Raw genomic sequence first — 19,479 nt, 5'->3', positions numbered from 1 at the left:
TCTTCATTAAAGGAAGTCTTTATTTCTCCCTTCATATACGATCGCTTGATTACATGAATTAATGACATAAACCTCCAAGATACAAGTTATATCGTTTGCCCAACTGTTTATTGATTTATGACAACAGGTCACATAAGAAACCATTAGTTGGCTATTCCGTGTAATCCAACCATGCATGTGCAATAGAATAAATGCAACACTGTGACCCTTCATGCGCGCAGCTGCACATAGCTTAAAACCGCAATCACCCTCACGTTGCTGCGGCGAAGGGCACGGGTCTCTGATAGATAAGCCCGTTTGTTTATATTCCTGGTTGGCGCAGCACCATTGCCCGTTCTGGAGTGCAAATACAACACTCCCAATGAGCGCTTGCTCCTATTTGAAGCAGGAAAAACTTGTTATGGACAAGTACTTATCTTTCAGGCTGTTTTGTATCATATTCAAGAGTCGTCATATGTCATCACTCAAATAATAGCTGCGTATTCTTTGAGGAAAAATTCTACGGATTCCCAAATCCAATAAGCACCATGAATATGTGATGCAATACATAAAAGACAAAGCAAGTGAAAAAAAAATACAGATAGCGAACCAAAAAAAAAAAAAAAAAAAAAAAAAGGAAACAGCTCTCTATGACTGAAGTATTCTGGATGATATATCGAGAAATGATGGATCTATACTGTAGACAACATTTTCTGCGGATTTGATGATGATTCTTTATTTGAGTGATGAGTATGTATCATTCCCCCATAATGAAAGCTTTCTCATTGCTTGTCACAGTTTCTGATGATACATCATTTTATTCAATTTTACGTTAAACGTCACTTGCCGCAACTGCTGTCGAGTGATTGATCCGTGCCTGGTTGCTGAGGTCTCTGTCCATCATCTGCTTTAAAGTCTGCTCTTAAAAATAACAGATATTCTCTCATGCATTTTATCAACGTTAAATGGAAACGCGGGCGAATAAATTAGATGATGTGTCTGGCATTTCAAAATTTAAACAACAGCTAAAAAGGTTTATGAGGGTATAGTCGAAATAAAGGACCATAGATAATATTCCATCTTTTCAGATTAGGTAATACCATACTCACCTACCACCCATTCGCTATCCTCAATTTACTAGAAATTAACATTGGCACTCTACATTTGTCAGCATGAAACATAAAGAGAGGGATTCCCAACTTTGCTGTCAGAACCCGTCACAGTGGGGGAGGGAATCAAAAATGGCAACCGCAGCAGGATTGGGTTGGTTAGCGGCTTTATCAAGTTTTCTATACTAATGAGTAAAAGAAAGATTGAAGGTGGGCAACATTACAGCGTTTGCTGTCTATGCTCACAATACTCATACAGAGATCTGCAGATACTATTAGCGATGACGATGAAGATAGTGATGTTCAATTGGAAGAAAAGTTGCAATTGAGACTTTATGGTAATTCTTGATAATTGGCTTTGTCATTTCTTTCGTATTAAATACGCATTGGCTTACATGAACAGTTCCCAAGAATGCCAATCTTGATATTTCGTCTCTTAGCCAATATCATGATCAGCATGGAGAAGCGAAACCTGACTTTATATCACACATCTTTGGCAAAGAAGACTATACATATCTGCCCTTGAAGAAGGATCATCTTTCTCGCCCTCTGTGGATTAGCCCAGAAGACGGTCATATCATTCTTGAAGGATTCTCTCCCATTGCTGAGCAAGCTCAGGATTTCCTTGTCGCCATCAGTGAACCTGTGAGCAGGTGAGTGATTGAAATGAGTTTGAGAATGTTGTGCGCACAATGGACTCATGTTCCATGATTCTTGCATTAGACCGGCCCACATTCAAGAGTACAAGTTGACACCGTATTCACTGTATGCTGCGGTGTCTGTCGGTTTGGAAACAGAAGATATTATTGAAGTGCTCAACCGTTTATCAAAAGTGCCCGTCCCAGATTCCATTACGCAATTTATCCGTCAATGCACATTATCGTACGGGAAAGTCAAACTTGTATTGAAACACAATCGTTACTATGTCGAGTCGTCCCATCCAGATACCTTGCAAATGCTTTTGAAAGATCAAGTCATCTCTCAAGGACGTATCGTACGAGACGAAAATGATCAGATCATCAGCGCCCCTGCCGGTGCGACCCAATCGCTTCTGGTCAATAGCAAACCAACCGGCAAAGATTTGCCTATTGCCGGTGTCAAGGACAAAACAGCCACCGAAACCGCCGAAGAAGAGCGTAAAAAGGAGGAAGAGAAACTCTTTGGTGCCATTGTAGGCATTGACAAAGAAGATGAAGAAGAAGATTACGCAGGCGAACAAGTACACTCATTTGAAATTGCCGCCGATCACGTAGAAAATATCAAGAAACGTTGTAATGACATTGATTATCCCATGCTTGAAGAATACGATTTCAGAAACGATACCGTCAATGCCAATCTGGAAATCGATCTTAAACCCACCACAGTCATTCGTCCTTATCAAGAAAAGAGTTTATCAAAAATGTTTGGTAACGGGTAAGTCGACCTTTCATCAGATAGTTCATTCGGGGAATTCGCTAACACAATGTTTTTTCAGACGCGCACGATCTGGCATTATCGTGTTGCCTTGTGGTGCTGGCAAAACATTGGTCGGCATTACTGCCGCCTGTACCATCAAGAAGAGTTGTCTCGTGCTGTGTACTTCTTCGTAAGTTTTCAATTATTGCCTTGGGTATCAAGGAAAAGTAAAAGGTGCTAACATGTAGTCAAACTAGTGTATCGGTCATGCAGTGGAAACAACAGTTTCTTCAGTGGAGTAATATCAAAGAGAATCAAATTGCCGTATTTACTTCGGATTGCAAAGAAAGAGTAAGTCCGATGACACGCCACTTTGATGCAATAGAGAAATTCTCACCCTGTAATGATAGTTTTCTGGCAATTCCGGTATCGTTATATCCACCTACTCCATGGTGGCTAATAAGCGAAAACGATCGTACGACGCGCAAAAGATGATGGAATTCTTGGAGTCTCGGGAATGGGGTTTTTTACTGCTGGATGAGGTGCACGTTGTGCCTGCCAATATGTTCCGTACCGTCGTCACTACCATTGCCGCTCACGCCAAACTCGGCTTAACAGGTAAATGGATTGATCGTTGTCTATAGACGAAATGTGTTACTCATACCCCCTTTTTCTTTTGTCTGCAGCGACTTTGGTGCGTGAAGATGAAAAGATTGATGATTTGAACTTTTTGATTGGACCCAAACTGTATGAAGCCAACTGGTTAGATTTGGCCAATCGTGGACATATTGCCAACGTTCAGGTAAGCGTGAACTACTGTGGGATCGGCACGTCGGTCTGTGTTTCAAGTATTTATTATGGTTGATTGCTTAGTGTGCCGAAGTGTGGTGTCCCATGACCCCCGAATTTTACAAAGAATATCTGTACGAGAATACACGAAAGCGAACGCTCCTGTATGTCATGAACCCTAAAAAATTCCAAGCGTGTCAGTATCTGATCCAATACCATGAACGTCGCGGTGATAAAATTATCGTGTTTTCCGACAATGTTCATGCGCTCGTGGTACGTATGATGATGACAATCACCCTTCGGCTGTATAAGGCATATTGACCCCAAACCGTGGATAATAGGAATATGCCAAGAAGCTCGGCAAACCTTATATCTACGGTGGTACCGGACAACAAGAACGTATGCGTATTCTTCAAAATTTCCAGTACAATCCCGCCGTCAATACCATTTTCCTTTCAAAAGTAAGTATCATGAACTCAGTGGACCATTTTTGAATTTTGACTCAAAATGAGGGAAAATGTGTAGGTTGGTGATACAAGTATCGATCTACCAGAAGCTACTTGCTTGATTCAGATTTCGTCGCACTATGGCTCTCGACGTCAAGAAGCGCAGCGATTAGGTAAAGGAACTTTCCTAATATATTTATCCATTGTTTTCTATCTAATACCTGTGCTTAGGACGTATTTTACGTGCAAAGAGACGTAATGATGAGGGTTTCAATGCTTTCTTTTACTCGTTGGTGTCTCGGGATACCCAAGAAATGTATTATTCGACAAAGCGACAACAGTTTCTGATCGATCAAGGTTACGCTTTCAAAGTGATTACCAACTTGGAAGGCATGGATAGCGATCCAAATTTGGTGTTTAGAACGCACCAGGAACAAATGGACCTATTGAAATCGGTGCTGTTAACGAACGAAGCGGATTTGAAGGACGAGTTGATCGACGATGTGGATGATGTCGGAAGAATTACCGATCGTCGTGTGGCTCAAAAGGGCCGTAATGGTTTGGTGCGACGTTCCGTGACCACCAGCAAGACCTTGGCGGGTGGTGATAATATGGCGTATTTGGAATATGCACGTAATTCTGGAGGTCAGTTTACCAGTCGAGGTCGTGGCAGTGGATCCGGCGGCGGCAAAGAACATCACGCTTTGTTTAAAAAGTACATGGGTCGCAAGTAAAAAAGAAACGTCGGCCAGTGAAAGCACCGATAAAAGAAATCAAAAACTCGATTTTTGTTGTATATATTCGTTATTTTTGGAAAGTAAAAGAAAAATGCAAAACAACTGAAAGGGGAATGATAATGTCAATGTGATGGGATTGCATTGAGCGATGATACAATGAATGACCTTGACTGCAACAATCAAGGAAAAAAAGGCAGTGCGTTTTCCCATTTGCGATGCATTTGTCATAGCTCAAATGGAATTAACAAGCCGTACACCCGCTGTGCAATGGATGCCGCCTGCCACCGGAGGTCGCCCTCTTACATTGAGCGACTTTCGTCAGACAAAAAGCCTAACGCATACACGGCATAACCTGGGCGAGAACTCTTGACGGAACTTCGGTATATTAATGACAACCTTATGGCATACGTTGCAACGTGATTTGTTTCTGAACACGCGCAGGGCAGCACTGGTTCCCCCCCTCAGTTCCATCCCGCCCAGGCTATGATAGATCTAGAAAGATGTGTGGGTATGTTGGGTATTTGAAAAAATGAGTTAGTAAGCTCTTTGATTGATTCAAATTTTCGTCAAGATATTTTACCTTTGTTATTTGAGTTTGCAATAGCCATTGATTGCTTGACATGACTTGGATTATATGACATTGAAAATTTTTTGAATTAGTATACGTTCATTATACATCATAGCAAAGGAAAAGAAATTGGACTTGCCTTTGAACCAAATGGTGAACCGGACAAAAAAAAAAGATGATACGGACCGCCAGGTAAGCTTCTTCTTCGGTGCGGAAAATAAAATTGCTTCCAGGGACAGTTAAGCGATGGATCGGTGGTGTCAGCTTGAGCAGGCAAAAAATATTGACGTGGCCAGAATTGACGGTAATTTCGAGTTGGATTCCAGATATCGAGAGTCCCCCGAATGAAAAGAAAGAAAAACAAATAAAGTACATGATGATAAAAAAAACAATGGTCGCGTCAGTAAAAACCTCATAAAAAACCCTGTGGGAAAAGATGAAAAGACTGCGAAAAGAATATGTACATGAAATATAAAATACAAAATACAATAATCGGGAAGACATCTCGAATACCATATCAAGAGAAGCAATCCAAAGGAGAGGAACATGAAGAGGACGACGCGTAAGCGTTTTCCGATGAAAAAGAGAATTACACCACCGACGCTGGCCTTTGACGTCATCCTGTTTCGCCAGATGGATTGATGGATGACGAGAGAAAGTCAACTTGTAGCATCCAGAACTTGTCAGGCGAAAAGAAAAGGAAACCGGAAGCTGGAAGAAGGATGGAAGCAAAGGAGAGGTGAGTCTGTTTTGCCGGAGCAAAATCGATGGTGGACCACTCGACGCTTACCTTTTTGAGGATTGTAGTCGATTCAACCAAGTTATATACACGGGATAAGAATGGTCTGGATAATGGATGCGGATGGGATCTTGATACAATGATAGTGAGGGTTTATCAAGCAAACAGAAAGAGAGAGAGAAAAGCAAAAGAAAAAAGATAAGATTGAAGACAAAAATATATGATTCTCCATGGATGAAACAATAGTCAACCCTACTGATGCATGAATTCATAGATCGAAGCACGTCTGCTTATGTATTATTCGATTCATTGAAAATTGAAAGAGAATGAAAGGACATATACGTATAACTGACAAAAAAAACAAATTGAATGATGCTACAGAAAAACGCCGGTCGTATCATCAACCACTTTTCTTCAAAAAGAGCTCTACTCACATTTTTATTCGAAAGACGACGATGCTCTGTTTGACCATAAATGGCGCAACGGCATCTTGCTGCTGATTGTTTCGCCTATTATTGTGGAAGTAGGCAGCGAGGCATGGTTGAAAGATAAAAAAAAAAGAGGTTTAACAGGCCCTGATAACTTAGTGTAGATCATGTGATTTACAAATCGCTAATTTCCCAAATATTTTTATTATATAGAGACTAGTAGCGCCTGTTGATCTTAAAGATCACAAAGTTATGCTCTTTCGGTCTGTAGTTTGTTGATAATCTGAGGCTAGTGGGAATAGTAGCTGATTAAAGATGCGTTTGGAATGGGATACTCCATTTGCAATATTCAGAACTCCGCACTCGAATTTGCGTATCCAAAGGTCTCGCTGATGGTGTTCTCTTAACTCTAATGTTTTGTCAATAAGCGGTTGAACTTTCGGCAAGATTTAGTTGATGTGCTCATAATCTTTGCGCATTCAATGAAGCTCAGTCTCTTTTCCTTTTTCCCGCGGGGCTCGCCCCCCCCCCCTGACGTACCGCCACATAGCGATCATTTTCTTCATCCACGACAGAGGAACAACAATATGTACACAAAGTTAGGAACAGAAATAGTCAGACAGCGTATAATATTAAATGGAGAGACAAAAATAGATAACAGAAAAAATCGTACTCGGGGAAACATAGCATAAGGATAAAATCAAAAGGAACATAAGGACAAAAAGCATACAGTAAAACATAAAGGTGAAGAATAACTTGAAAAATCATAGCAAAGGATCAAATCAAAGGAGCATAAGACAAAATACATACAGTAAAATATAAAGGAATAATAAAAACAACAATATAAGGGTAAAGACGCCACCAGGACCATCAACAAAGAACAATCGGGCTGATTCGTTGCTTCCATGCGTGACACTCTGGAGAATTGCGTGGTATCGGCATGTTGATAACGGTTTAGGTACTCGTGTATTTGGGGAACATTGGTCGAATTGTTCTCTTACCAGTCTGGGCTGACGGCGAAGTGTGCTTATGCCAATTTCTTGGCGATCAGGAAGAACAAAGCGATCGTAATTCAGCAGTGAACTCGATTGGCGGTTCAGCTGCTCTTCAATGTCCAGCAAAGCGCGATCGTACACGATTTGGGGCGGCTCAATTTTGATGATCTTTGTCTTGATTTTGATTGCTCCAAAAATGGAAATAGTCTTCTGCTAAATGCTGGCGGAACTGCGTCCAAAGCGCAAACAGGTCAGGAGCCTGACATTTTCTGTCATTGCCGGCATGATACATTGCTGCTGCAGCACGCTCGTGGTCCTTGTAAACATACTTGTACAGGTATTTGACGCTTTCCAGAGAAGTACAGATTTCGACGTTAATGTGAGCGTTATATCTTGCACAGAGGTATCGATTGTGGGGAACAACCCATCTATGTCCAACTGGACATGGTTCTTGACCACAAAATCACCATTGTTGCGACGACGGTATAACGGGTAACCACTGTGATCTTCGATAGTAGCTTCATTGAAGGAGCGCGGGTAACGCTTTTTACATGAGCCGTTTTCCATGCAGGGAGACCTCGGATGCGTTGTTCCACAAGGACCGTGCATCATACATCTGCTGACGGTGTCGTAGAGATCAGGAAATCTCTCACTGTCCGGAAGTTCGGCACACACGATAGGATCATAGTCATCAAGTGTTCTCGGCTTATCCTCCGGAGTAACACCAAAAGCAAATGAAGATGCAGTAAGCCTCGCTTCTGAAACTCCACCGTGTGTACATGGGCAACGACTCTTCCCAAAACATGGTTCTTCTTTAGATCTTCCATCAGAGCTTTACGCTTCATGTTATAAATTCGAGCGCAAAGGTCGGGCCGATCAACAGCTGTCTGGTTTCGTTTCAACCAATCATATATATTTTTTTTTCAAAAATTACCCAATCAAAGCCGACAAATGTAGCAAAAACCCAATGTGACTGTCTTGTGACTGAAAATTAGCGCGCATAACTCCCAAACATTTTAATAAGGTTGAGATTTCCGGAGATAAGCAAAGACTAAATTTGAAAATTAGAACAGCTGGACCTGATGGCAAATGACCAAGCAGGTGTTGTGTTCCCGGCTTTGCCGGATGCTGCACTCTTTTGCGGGCCAACCGGCAGAGAAGCCTAAAAAACTTCGAGTTTAATATAGAACTGACCTGTCTTCGAAGCGCTGGCATATTCTTCACGCTTTATGATTGTCTGTTTCCTGTACACGATAGATATCCGAGACTACAAAGGACATAAAGAACAATTTTCAGACCAGGCTCCACATTTTGCACGGTAAAGTGGGAAAGGGATGGACTTGAAGGCTGAGCGTTACTGCTACTATCCTTTTGTAGGCGACGCAAATAGCGTCGATGCATTGCAGGAAAAGCGAATGTCATAAAACGAAATCATTTTCAATAAAGGTCAAGGCTTTTACAGTATATGGTTTTTTTTTTTTTTTTTTTTTTTTTGGAATGTCCATAAAGTATAAAGGCACACATCCTTTCGGAACTGCTTGTAATATCCAAACACATCATGCCAAAACAAAAAAAGAAGACCTGTTTGTATGATAATGAGCATTAAGCATAGAATTTAATTTAGATTCGAGTGTCTAGTGCTGGTGCCTTGCGTAAAAGGCACTGGATGATACATATTGTAATCATAAGGACTATCCCGTATGCTCGTACAGTTCACCATGAAATGATTCCGACTTGCACAATATAGGTATCACGTTTGTCAAGAGCACGTTATGCATAAAATTTTAAAAGGTTGCCTTTTTTCTTTAAATGCGAGAAATCTATCTGCAACTATGTCATCAATATGATACGGTGTAACCTTGATTAATAGGGAAGAATAAAGTGATCCGAATCACGAAAGATAAGAAGTGAGAACCAAGGAAAAAGGATGATAAAAAGCATGGACCATTAGTTTTTTGATGTATGCTTGCTCATTGGTAGATGGTGGGTTGTCGTATGAACTGTAAGAAACATTTTCTCCCGTAGATACCGTATTATCATTACAAAGATAATACAGTAAAACGGTTGGGAGAGCAAGGATTTATTTACATAAAGCTTGGATTGCAAAAAAAAAAAAAAAAAAAAAAAAAAAAAAATGGATGATAATGATGAATATCCGGGTCTTCTTTGTTCTGTAGAATCTGCTTCCAAAATGGATGTGATCATTACGATAATCCATGAAAATACAATAGTAGGTTTGATGTGATTAAGAGTCACTATATTTGGACCGCGGTTTATTCCGAGTATGATGTTCTGGAACAAGCTATGACGAAGGTTCGATATGTAAACTTTTAATGATGTGATAACAGGGAAATGATATGGTAGAGTAGTAATTCATTTATGCTGTCCGGTATTTTGTAACCATCGACCAAATTCACAATTTTTGAGACCTCGACTTGTTATGCCGTGCTTTTGTGTGTGCGTTTCTCAAGTGATGCAATTGGTGCGACGTTTTTGTTTCCTTGCTTGTCATGTCAATTAAACCCTTTCACCCAATTTAGGCTGCTCATTGGTTCCGAGCCCATCATTTATTTGTAGCTGTTTTTAGCACTTGTCAGGTACTTTGCCTTATTAACATGCCCAACGGCAACAATGATGCATATTTTATAAATAAATAAGGGAGGCCTTTTTTTTCCTTGTGTTTTTTGTTCTTTTTTTTTTTTTATTGACAGTTTTCTTATTATTGCTTATTTTTTTTCTTTTAATTTCACCTGCAAATGACAACAACCACCTCTCACATAGCTCAGCTTATCCATCATTCTCAGTGGATACTCCGACGATTTATCTCAATACATACGTCCACGGAACAAACAAAGAAACAAATCGCTTCTGATCTCCTTGTCACTGCCGAAGATTGTTTATTCGGACGTCATGGTCTTCGTGTGGATCGATTCAGAGCGGTCGCTTTATTGCGCCAAGCTTGCGACTTCGAAAGTGCGGATGCTCAAGCCGTGCTTGGGTTCTGTTATGAATTTGGTCTTGGTCTTGCAAAAAATGATAAACAAGCCGAACTAGCCTATCTACGTAAACTTAACGACGGTCATGCTGAAATGAATGCTTATCGCATACTGGCCTTGAGCCGGATGCTCATGTTACGGCGCCACGGCCGACCCCACGTTGAAATGAATCTCGTTGAGGCGCAATATTACGAAGAACAACTTCGAGGTTATCACGTGAATTGGATTGCGCAAGGAGCACAACAGTACGGATGTCCCGCCTGCCAGTACTGTTTAGGCGTGCTATACCACGACGGCATCGGCATGGACAGAGATTTGGACCAAGCATTGGAATGGTATCGGCGCAGTGCCGACCAGGGTCACTGTCGTGGACAGGGAATCCTAGGTTACTGCTATAGTGAGGGCATTGGCGTGGCAAAAAACGAACGTGAGGCACTGAAATGGTACCAGCGTGCAGCTGAACAAGGAGAAGCTGCAGCGTTGTACAATGTCGGTTACTGCTATGAGTGCGCCATTGGTACAGAAAAGGATATGACGAAAGCTATGGAATACTACCATCAAGCGGCTGCTGAAGGGAATGCCATGGCACAGAATGCGTTGGGATATTGCTATGAAGACGGATTGGGAGTGACACCATCGTACCGTGAGGCGGTGTCATGGTACAGAAGATCAGCTCACCAGGGGTACCCCTGGGCGCAATGCAACTTGGGCTATTGTTACGAAAACGGACTGGGAGTGCGTTCCTCCACAACACAGGCATTTCATTGGTATATGAAAGCTGCATCTCAGGGGCATGCCAGAGCGCAACATCACGTCGGGGTTTGTTATCAGCATGGCTACGGCGTGAAGAAAAACGGTAAAACAGCCTTACAATGGTACAAGAAATCGGCGGATCAAGGTCACTTGGCGGCGTTCCATTCCCTTGGTCACTGTTACCAGTACGGCATTGGTGTTTCCGCAAAACCGCACGAAGCCGTTTATTGGTATCGTCAGGGTGCCCGTCAACATCACCCTCCCGCTCAGCTCGCTTTGGGACATTGTTATCGCAACGGCATCGGAGTTCCCAAGAATAGAAAACAGGCAGTTGCATGGTTTAAACGATCCGCGAAACAAGGCAACGCCATGGCACAGAATTCCTTGGGATTTTGTTACGAGGAGGGATTAGGGGTAGCGCGATGTGAACGAACTGCAGTCCGATGGTATATGAAAGCCGCGACACAGAACAATGCATGGGCGCAATGCAATCTTGGTAACTGTTATGCCAGTGGGACGGGATTCCCCAAGAATGCAAGCATGGCAGTCTACTGGTACCAAAAGGCGGCTCAACAACACCATGCGAGGGCTCAAGAGCGGTTGGGGATGCACCTTCAACTCGGCGAAGGCATACCGCAGGATCTCGAGTTGGCGTACTTTATGTTTCGACAAGCAGCACAGCAAGGTCAAGTGACAGCCCAATATCACTTGGCCATGTGCTACGAAAAAGGACTCGGCGTGCAGGCCAATATCGAAGAAGCGCTTGCATGGTTCGAAAAGGCTGCTTTGGTAAGAAAATGGTTCACTTTTTCACTGTGGGTGTGCATATGTGGTCTAAACTGGTGGGATTTATGTAGGCTGGATGCCGCGAAGCCTTTGAACGCAAGAGACAATTATTGCTACGCCATTGTCTGGAAGCTTCTTCTCTGGTCGAAGATACGTTTTCCGATGATGTATTGTGCTGGTTGCAGCGAAGCAAAGATCATCCCGTGCACACAAGTTACAAACACTGTGCGCCTGCAGCCTAATTTTTTTTTGCCTCATATACAATACCACAATATCATTTTCATGTAAATAGACAAAGCATATCATCTAGAAGAATTCACAATAATAAAAAAATGACCGGATTGCATATACGCTTTTTTATGATTCTTCAGCTTGAAAGGAGCAGCTTTAATTTTTTTTTTTTTTTTTTTTTTTTGGGCAGCTGCCACCCAGAAATGGCCGGCCAATGTCGGAGATTCATTAATCCGGCGGTGGGCGGACGGTTCAAGGATCCGCGCCAAGGGTAAAATGAGGATGGCCAGGTGAAGCCTGGGATCCTTCCTTTTTTTACGCATTGTGTACGTATCGTCACGAAGAGTCAAGATGGAGAGAATGGAAATGGGGAAACTAGAGGGATGGATGGCATGGGAAAAGTGATGGTTGCGATGGATGAGTAGGATGGATGGTTTTCGATTTACTACCAGGATCGGAAATGTGTATTTTAAACGAGACGCAAAGCGAATTCAAGTTAACAGACGAGCATTTCACTAACAAGACATGTTTCTTTTTTTTTTGTCTATATATACTTACACCTACCCCAATTCGACTCGATATTGAACGACGATGTGGCTTCTTTTTTTTCTCATTATTTTGCATGTTCCAAAACAGCAGACGATATGGCTTCCAAGATCGCTAAGCCCGCTGGTGCCGCACCCGCCGATGAATTTGAAATCTCTGTTGCCCAAGCCCTCCTCGATTTGGAGAACAATGTGGCTGAATTGAAGAAGGACTTGCGTCCTCTCCAAATCACCGCTGCCAAGGAGGTAAGCTTCGGAATTGACTCCCCAGGACAGACTAGCAGACACCCGACGATGTTAACTCTTGACTTGTTATATAGGTTGAAATGGGTGCCGGTAAGAAGGCTATTGTCATCTTCGTTCCCGTTCCTACCCAGAAGGCTTTCCAGAAGATTCAGGCCAGGTAAATTCTTTGACTAGATGGCGAGAGTGTTATCAAGAATAAGAAAACGAATCGGCTAATGCCACGATCCGTTGTATTTTTTTGTCAACAGACTCACCCGTGAACTTGAGAAGAAGTTCTCTGACCGTCACGTTGTGTTCGTTGCCCAGCGCCGCATCTTGCCTGTTCCTGGTCGTCGCAGCAACCCCAAGCAGCCTCGTCCTGTTTCCCGCACTTTGACCTCTGTGCACAACGCCATCTTGGACGATCTTGTTTTCCCCACCGAAATCGTTGGCAAGCGTCTCCGTGTCAAGGTTGATGGTTCCAAGACCCAAAAGGTCTTCCTTGATACCAAGGATGCCACTTCTTTGGAATACAAGCTCGACACCTTCTCTGCCGTCTACAAGAAGTTGACTGGCAAGGATGTTGTCTTTGAATTCCCTGCTGTTGTCGACTTGTAAATTCAAAAAACTACATGGCCACTACCTTTATTTCCGAGTTGCACAATTAAATAAAAAAGAGAAACTCTTACAGACATTGGTACCATTCCAAATTTAGGCAGGCGGGGATGAGGTTAGTAAACTTGCAGGACAGTGGGCACACCGGAATCCGAGAATTCTTTGAAATACAATAGTTTCTCGCTTACCTTGACTTTTGTCCTTTGGTTGTCTACACATATTCTCTTTCCGTTATCTTTTCGAACATGCGCATCATTTTGGGGTGAGTTTTGTACGTGATTGTTGATGCAGAATGGAGCATTTTATATTCGCATTTTGCACAGTACCGCAAGCATGGGGAAACAAGAAGTTCCCAATATTGTTCACAATGCAGACCAAGTGAACACCATATTGGACGCTTTTGCTTCCTTGGGACACTCGGATATTGGTAGCTAGACATTTTTTTGTGTGATGTACCTCTTGGAAACGCAGAGCTCATAAAAATAATAACAGACACAGCCCGTTGTTATGCTGATGGTACTTCGGAATACATCCTGGGAGAAGTAAAGGCGGTCACTCGATTTCGTATCTCCACAAAGATCCTCGCCGTCAAACCGGGGGATCACCGACCGGAAAACCTGAAAAGACTCGTGCATGAATCGCTTACGGCGCTTCAAACGAACAAAGTTTCTATTCTTTATTTGCATGCTCCTGTAAGTCTGGACTATCTAAATATACCCACTTTCCACTGAGTCATCCATCCGTTTTGCAGGATAGAGGAACACCATTGGAACTGTGTATGCAAGGCATCCAGCAGCTTTATGAAGAAGGTCTATTTGAAGAGGCAAGTAAGATGAATCGCATGGCCTAGACAATGGATCTGAAAAAACTTTTTCCATCCCAGTTTGGTTTATCCAATTTTTCGCCAGCTGTAGTCAAGGAAGTATGCGAGGTGATGCAAAAAAACAATTGGATTATGCCATCGGTATATGAAGGGCTGTACAATTTCCTTTCTCGACGAGTCGAAGAAGAATTGTTCCCTCTGCTTGATCAGTACCATATGCGCTTTCATGCCTATAGTCCTCTTGTAGGAGGTTTTCTTGATCCAAAGCTGCGACATGGAAATGAACAGCTTATTGTCAAAGGTTCCCAATTTGACCCGGAGTTCTTTGTTGGCAAAATGTAAGCCTAAATCGTAAGCAGAAGCAGAGGTATATGGTAGGTATTGATTGATTGGTGACTTTCTTAGGTATAGAGAATGGTATTGGCATCCTTGTTATTTTGAAGCGGTCGATCGCGTACATGATACCGTGCAGCAATTTGGTATGTCGGCTTTCGAAGCAGCGATGCGATGGATTGTTTTTCATTCAAACCTGGATACTGGACGTGGAGACGGTGAGTGGCGTGACCCTGTTCCATTATGCAGTACCTCATTCTCTTTGGCGTTTTCCATAGGTGTGATTATCGGAGGCTCTACTTGCGATGAGTACTTGCAGAATTTGTCTTGGACAACCGCCGGCCCTTTACCCGAGGTCGTCCTTCAGGCAATGGAAAAAGCTTGGACCTCAACATCCGCCGAGTGCCGTTCTCCCTGGATGTAGCATTTGCTCGGGGTAGTTGCAATAAAGAACTTGATCCAATTAGTCCAACGTCCTCATCCGTAAAGTCTTTATAATCGGGGATTTTCTTTTTAATATTTGTCATTTCAGTTTTCACTTAAAATCATTAACATCCCACGGCACGCCCCGTTCAATCCATTTCTTTCTTTCTCGTTATATCATATGACACCACAACAGTGAGCCAAGGAACCCAATACAGTTCGTTCAAATAGATCTGTTATTATGCCATGCAACAACTATATACGTGTATATGACTGCCATTGCATCTTTGATTCTTTACTTTCTTCTGTTATGGACCATATCTACGGGAGCTGATTCTGTGAATGCATTGCTAGCAAATGTATCTTCGATTTTTGCAGCCACGGGCTCGAATCCTTCTGGAGTCATTTCGTTCATCGCATGTAGATCGCGCTCGATCGCGCTCATCTCACGGGAATTGATACCATGGCCAAAACTGGCATTTCGCCTAATCGCCGGTTGCGATACTCTGCTTGCGTTTACAGACTCACGACGTGGTCGCTGCTGTTCTGCTAGCTCGTCTCTGGCGATAGAAAACTACAATGAAGGGTTAACGGATATGCTCGATTGATTCCAGGGTTCAAAGATGGTTTACCTCATGTTGTAAAACATCATACGCATGGCGCATTGAATTCATGAGATTTTCATGCCGAATTTCATACTCGGCTTGAATATCTGAGAATTCTATGATTAGTCTCGAGAGCCAAATGAAGAATGAATTCTTCTTGTATTGATATTTACCAGCATATGTACTATCTTGATTTGGATTCATTTCTGGTTTTCACCCTAAAGACCAGTATATTTTGGCAATGCTTGGTTTTTATACTGCAGCCGTGTTTTACAAGGGCTTGCATTGATTTGAAAATTTCAGATCTCATTTGCGAACAGAAAGTGACAATTCCACAAAAGGAAGGTGCAAGGACCGCTCATGATAAAAAGTCGACCAATTGGCAAAATCCTTGAACAAAAAGGAAAATCTGACGAACCAAAACGTTGATGGTATGCTTTTGTGCCAATTCGATATTTGGTGTTACGTCGTTACGAGGAAATTGCAACGCTACTGCCACCAATCCTACGGCAAAGCTAACGACCGACGAACCGTGTCTGTTCTGAAGGACAAGGCATTATGCCCTTCGCCTTCACGTTGTCGTACTTGGGAAGTCAGCCTATGTTACCTACGGTGACTCGTGCACGTCGATCGAGATATACCCGTTGTACCTTGCCCAAGCGAATGAGTTAGAAGGCTCCACTTTTTGAGACTTAGTGTGTCGATGGCAACCAAGCCTACCACTGCCAATCCTCACACTGACAACGAAATCATCAAATTTGTTGCAAGCCGCATGTATCCATTATTGCGTATTTTCGTCATTTTTTCCCTATCATACTTATGTATAATTGCCAGAACAATGTCACGTTGTCGCTCTTTATACCGCAGCCGACAAGCGCCAACTATCACAAACAGATACATTGATGGGCCCCACTATTTACTATCTAGGATCTCCGAGATTGGTTATGACAAATAGTTTTGTAACGTCGCTGTTTTTGAATTTTGACGAACATATGATGAATTGATGTGCAAAGACGCCAAATTTTCTTAATACAATTAGACATTTTTAATCAAAAGTAAAAGGTAGGATATATATCATATATTACTATACACAAAAAAAAGGTGGATGCAAACGAATGAGAGATGGGAAAGAGACAACCACCATAGGGTGAGGATGAGGTGGGAAAAATTAATTAGTAGGGGAGGACGAAAAAAAGTAGAAATTACACATGAGAAGAGGTTTATACACAAAGGATTAGCGTTGTTCGTCGAAACTTCCACTGGAACGAATGGAAGAGTCGGTCAGCAAGGAGGGAATATCATCTTCCTCAAGAGAAGCGGCAGAACCGGTCTCGGTCTTGGTGAGTCGAACGACCGAGGGTGTGAAAAATTCGTGTTGTCCGTGGTTGTAATGAGTAGTCAGGCAATCCGGGCTGGGAATGACGAACGTTTCCGATTCTTCCGTTTCCAACCAATGATCACGCTTGCTATCTTCACAGGGAGAGGGTGGCAGATATACGCCCGAGTCATTGACAGTGGACAATTTGAACACTTCGTCTTTTCCGCTTTCCCGTAAAGCGATGGTCGGCATATGCTTCGAGAGTCGCTTATTGGAGGTGGGTGACGAGGTTACAACGATGGCTGGCTTTTCTTTGGTATAATCATGGGTGATAGCCCCTTCATCAATATTGCTGTCAGTGGGATTTTCAGCCGTCTTGCTATTGCGTTGCCAGAATTTTACGGGCTTGAGCAATGACTTGTATTTGGATTCATGAGCAGGAGCAGAAGTAGGTGTGGCAACAACAGACATGATTCTATAATGTATAATGATAATGAAAGAGAAGAAAAAGTGGGGTCAGGGAACCAGTTTATTTTATATTGGATAGTGGGAGTTTTTTCTTCTGCCCAGAAAATGGGTTGCTGTTGAATGAAACTTTACCAATTACGCTATCGTTTCCATCTTGAGAAACCATATCGTCTTATAAAATGACGTCAAGTACCTTCCAAAATGGAAGGTACAAACTAAAAGCCTCATTGGTGATCTTTTGAGGATAGTCCGTATCCACGTGGTTTTATTTCGCTGAGTTCGATCTACAGTAGCGAACGGATAAACATATAGAATAGCCGAAGTTGGCTCGCCAATCAACTGTGTCAAATGCTTGATTCGTTATCATTCCCTATACCCAGATGTCGCATTCCCAAAAAGGTGTAGAAAGGAAATCGGAAGAACATTGAAAATATCAGAAACTTGAGCAAACGTCAAAAGGACGGAAGAAAACCTGATATAGCTGCCTCGTCATGGGTGGTACATTGTCAGCAGAGCTTTTGAATCTTCTGCATCTGAAAACTGAGAGTGTGGCATGTCACATTTGTCTTTACTGGTTATTTGATTTTTTCTTTTTTGGCTTGGTAGGCCAGTCCGCTAAATGGGTGAGCTTGAGAATGGCACCATGACTTATAATCATTTCTTTGATCATTGCGAATCAATCCTTGTTTCTGCGGCAACCAAATTTCTAATTGGACAGCCTCTTTTTGGAATAAGTTTTTGAACCTGTCAATAAACATCGACAATTTTATTTATCCATTATAATCTGAGCGATCAGAGCAAGCTCAAATGTAAAATCCTTGGCTGGAAGGCCTCAGTGACGCTCAGCGTGTCAAAGTGTCTCATTCAGCATTTACAGGCCCTGAGGAACGATGAGGGACCTATCGACTCAATACCCGGGAAAAAAAGGAGTACGCACAGAGCGAGAAATTGATGCCAAGAGAACATTGGAGTTGCTAAAAGTGAGGGAAGTCAAGAAAGACCGGCTTTTATTGTTGGTCGATCTCACCAACAATCTCACCAACAAAATTTCCAACCAACAAGTTTTCTCTCATACTGTTCAAATATTGTCTTGTATCTGTACACCGATTGAGTTCTGGGCTGTTGTTCATTCAACACCACGCGCCTGATCCACAAGTTCGCGGATGTCTACAGTATATTGCTAGCTTTTTGCCACGATGAACGGAAGTGAATTGCATCGAAGAGCGATAAATCTAAAATCGTAAACACTCAAAATGAATGATCGTCAACATCTCAGGAACACGTCTATTAAGCTCAGAGCATCACTTTTGCGGGCTGAATTGTGAAATCTCGGAAATTTACCCTATTCTGTTATATCATGTGAATGTTCGAGATTTTATGGCCTTTAGTAAGCAAGCCGCACACCCATTTCTGGCTGCCGCCTCTCACTAAAAGTCATCTTCTTACACTGAGCAACTTCCGTCAGACAAAGTCTGCACTTTGTAAGGGATAACCTGAAAGCGGATTTGATTTGTTAACCTCAATACTTCCTGTATCCATGCGATTGATTTGTTTCTGAATAGGCACAAACCAGCACTTATTGACCCCTTCCATCTTTTCACGCCCAAGTGATGATAGACCGAGAAATTAACTTTCGAATGTTTTAAGTTTTCGAGAGCCATTGGTGATTTAACATCATTTGTATCATATGATATCGACTAGAATCAATACACGTTCAAGATATTCGTAGCAAAAAATGATTTCTTTAAACGAAATAGCATGCCGAAAGGTTGGGTTGGGTAAAAACGCGTAAAGACTCTCTATGGTAGGAAATAAGAGTGTCTGCAGGTACAACTTATCTGTGCAACATTCAGTGTCGGTGGTGCAACTTAACAAGCGGTCCATCACCGGTAATGAAAAAAGCTAGACGCACTCCTAATGCATGATGATGAGCGATTTGGCCGGATCAGCTACACACATCAGAGCATATCTGTTCATATATCATTCGATCACCCTTTTGTCTTCCTGTTTACAAATATGTCGGACACCCCATCATGGCATGCTGGCAACGGATGGGGAAACTGCAAACATGTAGCATGGCTTGTTTATTGCTTATCCAAAAAATAGAGTTAGAAAACGCTGTATATGATAAGAAAAATAGCTGTGCCAATTTCACCCGGCAATATAAATCCGG

General features: G+C 42.3%; 5 protein-coding genes across 5 annotated transcripts; 4 read left to right on the top strand and 1 right to left on the bottom strand.

Moving 5' to 3' along the window:
• The first annotated feature begins 1,255 nt into the window (after window positions 1–1,255).
• On the top strand, window positions 1,256–4,778 carry BYT42DRAFT_569345 (P-loop containing nucleoside triphosphate hydrolase protein). The gene is made up of 12 exons (XM_051568282.1): window positions 1,256–1,298; window positions 1,358–1,426; window positions 1,492–1,741; window positions 1,812–2,501; window positions 2,563–2,673; window positions 2,741–2,834; window positions 2,894–3,101; window positions 3,170–3,285; window positions 3,357–3,545; window positions 3,614–3,733; window positions 3,798–3,891; window positions 3,950–4,778. Exons 1-12 carry the CDS (start codon window positions 1,277–1,279, stop codon window positions 4,450–4,452), a joined length of 2,466 nt encoding a protein of 821 aa, XP_051423944.1. The 5' UTR covers window positions 1,256–1,276; the 3' UTR covers window positions 4,453–4,778.
• A 5,100-nt stretch (window positions 4,779–9,878) lies between these two features.
• BYT42DRAFT_569324 (uncharacterized protein) lies at window positions 9,879–12,091 on the top strand. Its single transcript, XM_051568281.1, has 2 exons — window positions 9,879–11,723; window positions 11,792–12,091. Exons 1-2 carry the CDS (start codon window positions 9,942–9,944, stop codon window positions 11,960–11,962), a joined length of 1,953 nt encoding a protein of 650 aa, XP_051423943.1. The 5' UTR covers window positions 9,879–9,941; the 3' UTR covers window positions 11,963–12,091.
• Window positions 12,092–12,595: 504 nt separating this feature from the next.
• Window positions 12,596–13,339, top strand: BYT42DRAFT_593620 (40S ribosomal protein S7; the record flags this gene model as incomplete). The annotated part of the gene is made up of 3 exons (XM_051570714.1): window positions 12,596–12,742; window positions 12,817–12,899; window positions 12,991–13,339. The coding sequence occupies 3 exons, from the start codon at window positions 12,596–12,598 to the stop codon at window positions 13,337–13,339; spliced, it is 579 nt and encodes a 192-aa protein (XP_051423942.1).
• BYT42DRAFT_332676 (NADP-dependent oxidoreductase domain-containing protein) lies at window positions 13,270–15,039 on the top strand. The gene is made up of 6 exons (XM_051563078.1): window positions 13,270–13,763; window positions 13,829–14,028; window positions 14,088–14,159; window positions 14,220–14,497; window positions 14,565–14,710; window positions 14,771–15,039. Exons 1-6 carry the CDS (start codon window positions 13,622–13,624, stop codon window positions 14,914–14,916), a joined length of 984 nt encoding a protein of 327 aa, XP_051423941.1. The 5' UTR covers window positions 13,270–13,621; the 3' UTR covers window positions 14,917–15,039.
• Window positions 15,040–16,541: 1,502 nt separating this feature from the next.
• On the bottom strand, window positions 16,542–17,437 carry BYT42DRAFT_569314 (uncharacterized protein). The gene has a single exon (XM_051568279.1). It carries the CDS (start codon window positions 17,307–17,309, stop codon window positions 16,755–16,757), a length of 555 nt encoding a protein of 184 aa, XP_051423940.1. The 5' UTR covers window positions 17,310–17,437; the 3' UTR covers window positions 16,542–16,754.
• Window positions 17,438–19,479: the final 2,042 nt, after the last annotated feature.

The sequence above is a fragment of the Radiomyces spectabilis genome, assembly GCF_025331425.1.
Source record: "Radiomyces spectabilis strain NRRL 2753 chromosome Unknown BYT42scaffold_6, whole genome shotgun sequence".
NCBI lineage: Eukaryota > Fungi > Mucoromycota > Mucoromycetes > Mucorales > Radiomycetaceae > Radiomyces > Radiomyces spectabilis.
This window is presented reverse-complemented; position numbering and strand designations above follow the sequence as displayed.